This window comes from Fulmarus glacialis, unplaced genomic scaffold (genome assembly GCF_000690835.1).
Source record: "Fulmarus glacialis isolate BGI_N327 unplaced genomic scaffold, ASM69083v1 scaffold15480, whole genome shotgun sequence".
In the NCBI taxonomy this organism is placed as follows: domain Eukaryota; kingdom Metazoa; phylum Chordata; class Aves; order Procellariiformes; family Procellariidae; genus Fulmarus; species Fulmarus glacialis.
The window spans coordinates 9,329-13,486 of NW_009188445.1; the positions used below are offsets into that span (position 1 = coordinate 9,329).

The 4,158-nt window shown below is 58.3% G+C and overlaps 1 protein-coding gene across 1 annotated transcript in view; it reads left to right on the forward strand.

Annotated features, from left to right (window-relative positions):
- The first annotated feature begins 218 nt into the window (after positions 1-218).
- Positions 219-4,158, forward strand: part of RALGDS (ral guanine nucleotide dissociation stimulator) — a 6,952-nt gene continuing 3,012 nt past the window's right edge. Inside the window, exons 1-8 of the mRNA XM_009578650.1 lie at positions 219-410; positions 965-1,158; positions 1,545-1,619; positions 1,805-1,998; positions 2,397-2,518; positions 2,676-2,891; positions 3,022-3,125; positions 3,488-3,572. Coding sequence (XP_009576945.1) covers positions 219-410; positions 965-1,158; positions 1,545-1,619; positions 1,805-1,998; positions 2,397-2,518; positions 2,676-2,891; positions 3,022-3,125; positions 3,488-3,572 — 1,182 coding nt within the window. The remainder of the gene's footprint in view (positions 411-964; positions 1,159-1,544; positions 1,620-1,804; positions 1,999-2,396; positions 2,519-2,675; positions 2,892-3,021; positions 3,126-3,487; positions 3,573-4,158) is intronic.

Consider the following 4,158-nt stretch of genomic DNA (forward strand, 5'->3'; position numbering starts at 1 on the left):
GCTGGTGCAGCCTGGGTTTGCAGAAGGGCTGAGATGCAGACGCCGGGGACACGGAGCAGACGGAGAGCAGCTTCCCGAAGTCCTGGCTCTGCCTGTATGCAGGCTCAAGTGGGCCCAGGGTTAAGCTGGCCGGGAAGACTGGTGTTGCCTGCTTTGCATTTCTGAGCAGGCGAGGGAGACTCTCGCTGCCTGCCGGCTGTTGCCTTTGGCTTGCTGAGATGCCTCGTACGACCCCGCAAGAGCATCTCTGCCACGCTTCACCCTCTTTATCTCACGGTGTATCTTGTCCTCCCATGCAGAGCTCCACACAGGAGATCGGAGAAGAGCTGGAGGATGGTGTGATCTACAGCATATCGCTCCGGAAGGTGCAGCTCCATCACACGGCCAACAAAGGGCAGCGATGGCTGGGGGTAAGCTGGGGGCTCCGCCAGCCTCCTGCCACAGGGTGTTTTCAGATGTTTCCCTGCCAGAGACATGGTGACCTGATGTCAGGGCTTGGCAGGGTCAATACCAGCCCATGTCCTGCCCTCTTCTTGCTCCCCCATACACTCCTGTCGTGGGGAGTCCTTCCAAGCCTTATCTGGGAATCATGTCTTTATTTGGGAGCGGGGGCAAGGGAGCACCTGCTGGCCTCTGCCCCACGGGAAGGGGCATAGGGGAAAAAATCTGAAGCCCCATTTTGCAAAATAGGGCAACTCTGATTTGCATCTAGATTTTGGCAACCTTGAGGCCTTTCCTGGGATTTCCCAAATGCTCAAGTCTTCTCAGCTGGGTTGCTGGTATTTGGTGTCCGAGGAGACCCGGCTTCCCTTTCCCCAGGCCCGTCACGAGAGCCCCAGGCACTGTAGGGGGTCCATGGTTCCAGCCTAGACCCCAAAGCGGCTTGAGAAGCTGGTGGTTCTGCATTGCGCTTGAACATATCTGTCTTCATCCAGCCCACTGACTTCTGCTCTTGTCCCGGCAGTTTGAGAATGAGTCGGCCTTAAACCTCTACGAGACGTGTAAGGTGCGGACGATAAAAGCTGGGACCTTGGAGAAGCTGGTGGAGTACCTGGTCTCAGCCTTCAAGGGCAATGACTCCACCTACGTCACCATCTTCCTGTGCACTTACCGGGCCTTTGCCACCACTAAGCAAGTGCTGGACCTGCTGCTTAACAGGTGAGGCCACCGTGAGCCCCAAAACACAGCTGGGGGTGGCTGGTGTCTGAGCCCAAGACCCCCAGCATCTTTTGCTGCCATGCCTTGGAGGGCTGGTGGGCTTCTCCCAACCCCATCAGCATGAAGGTTTTGGGGCAGGACAAGGGAGGACACAACTTCCCAGTGAGCTGGAGCCCTCGCAGCTGGTACCCTGCTGCGAGGTGGCCAGTGCTGGATCCTCTTCCCACAACGCAGGGGCTGTGGCAGACTGGGGGGAGCAGGACAATGCATGAGAGGTTCATCCCGACCCCCTGGCAGAGCTGGGGGGGGACGTGGAGGGAGAAGAGGCAGCACTGAGACACAGCCGAGTCCAGGATGCTCACTGCCTCCTCGCTGTGCCCCACCAGGTACGGCAAACTCCACGTGCAGGCGAACGGGGACCATGCCAGGCAAGCTGTGGACGAGCGGATGGAGCTGAAGAAGTAAGTCTGACTGCGCTGTGGGTGAACAAGATGGGTGGCTCTAGTCACAGCTCTTTGATTCTCGTACAAAGGCATGTGTTGTCCCACGGGTGCTCCTGGTGCCTGGGGCTCGTGGGGGTGTACACGGGTTTCTCCTGGCACCCGATTCTCACGCAGACGTGCCTGTGTTGCCCCCCTCCCCGCAGCACCATCTCCTCCATCCTGGGCGCCTGGCTGGACCAGTACTCAGAGGACTTCCGCAAGCCCCCGGACTTTGCCTGCCTCAAGCAGCTCATCTCCTACGTGTGCCACAACATTCCCGGCTCGGACCTGGAGCGCCGAGCCCGCATCCTGCTGGCCCAGTTCCAGCAGCAAGAGCAGAGCGAGTCCGAGGCGGAAGGTGAGGTCCTTTCCCCGCTTGCGGGGGGTCATTTGGGGCTGCAGGTGGAGGGAGTGCTACTGGTTGGCATTGAGGGTCTCCAAAACCTTGTGTCTTGCCACGTGGCTGGACCCCTATAAACCTTGCCTGCGTTTACATGGAGGTACACAGGGAAGCTAATCCAACTGCACCAGAAGTGGGATTTCTAAGTGGATTAGCTAATCTGCCTTTAATCCTCTGCAGACACTTGCGTCCAGGTTTAAAATGACTATCCTTTTATCTGAGCCTCGTTTCTCGAGGCGTGAAGCCAGATGGGAATTAAGAGCCGGGGAGGTGGGATGTGGGGGGGCTGGCGTGGGTCGGCGTGGGCCCCGGCTTGCGGCAGCACTGCGTGCTCAGCTTTGCGCTGTCTCTTGCAGCTGTGGACCACGGCGGCTGCACCTTCCAGCTGGTGGAGGAGAACGGGGTCGGGGACGGGAAGCCAGATTTCCTCTCCTTCTCCCCAGAGATGGTGGCCGAACAGTTCACGCTGATGGATGCTGTGAGTATTCATTCAACAGCCCCGTCAATGGTGCTCTGCCCATCTGCTACCTGCTGCTCTGGGCACAGGCCTGTCTCTTCCCTTCCACCTTTTCCTCCTGGCCTGTTCCCTTCCCAGGGACCCCAAAGAGACCCGTCTCCATCCCTTCATCTTCCAGGAGCTGTTTAAGAAAGTGGTGCCTTACCACTGCCTGGGCTGCATCTGGTCCCAGCGAGACAAGAAGGGCAAAGAGCACCTGGCGCCCACCATCCGTGCCACGGTCTCGCAGTTCAATAGCGTGGCCAACTGTGTCATTGCCACATGTCTCGGAGACCGGTCCCTGAAGCCGCAGCAGAGGGCTAAAGTGGTGGAGCGGTGGATCGAAGTGGCTCGGGTAGGACAGCTCGCCATCCCGCTCGCCTCCCACCTTGGCCCAAGGGCTGAGGTTTTGCGGTGTGCGAATCCCAGCAGATCCCTGGGCTTTCTTTAACGCCGAGTCCTGTCATCTCCTTGTCTGCCCCCAGGAGTGCCGCATCCTAAAGAACTTCTCCTCCCTCCGAGCCATCCTCTCGGCTCTGCAGTGCAATGCCGTCCACCGGCTGAAGAAGACCTGGGACGAGGTCCTACGGTAAGCAGCGCCTGCTGGGCTCCTGCGGCCGTGGGGAGGTTTCAAGGGGGAGGTTGTGCTGTAGCCGTGGCCCTTGAATGTGTAGATGGGATCATCTCAGCTCCAGCTTTGCCTCTTGGAGTGTGTCCTAAACCCAGGGACCAGCGTAAGGTGTCGGGGACCTAAGGAGGGTGAGGAAATAAAAGCACCATCACCTCCTCCTCCTTCCCATGCTAAACACCGTGGAATAGCCCCCAAACAGCAAGGCCCTCCTAGAGCTGTGAGCATTGTGGGGGTCCTTTGGGTGAGCAGAAGAGAGCCCAAGGGGGAGACCCCAGGGTGGCACCATTGCTGACTTCCCCCCCATGTTTCTCCCTGAGCAGGGAGAGCTTCCGCACTTTCCACGAGCTCTCCGAGATCTTCTCCGACGAGAACAACCATTCGCTGAGCCGGGAGCTTCTCATCAAGGTATGGCGAAGTGGCACCCGCGTCGCCCTGTCTCTGGCAGGGAGCTCGGGCTGATGCTGGCAGAAGTTTCCACGGTGTTCCAGCCACCAGGCTAAAGCCCTGGCAGAGCTGCCGGAGTTGCAGGCATGGGTGCAGTCTGAGCAGCAGGCAGGGTTTTCAGACCAGGCTGCACTTTCTGCTTCTCCGCCCAAAAATCATCATTGCCTGAAGCTTGTAGAGCAATTCAGCAAGCAGAGATAAGCAGTGGGGTAGGATCCAGTGCACCCGGTGATGGCTTCTCCCCAGAGGCAGCTGCATTTTATCAGCCCGGTGGAAAGTCCTCTTGATTTCAGGTGGGGTTTTAGCGTTCGTGAAAGGTTGCAGCAAAAATGTCCTTCTTCCCTGTGGAGCCTCTCTGCAGCTTCCCAGCCTAGCTCCAGTTTGGGGGCTGAGAGGACACAAAACGCAAAAGGGAACAAAACATCCCATTGAGGAGCTATTTATACAGAGCTGGAAATAGGAGCAGCAGTTCCTATTCACTGAACCTCTCCTCCCTGTGAGCCATGAAAAAGCTCAGCTGTGATTTCCTCCTCTTCCCCTAATCCCT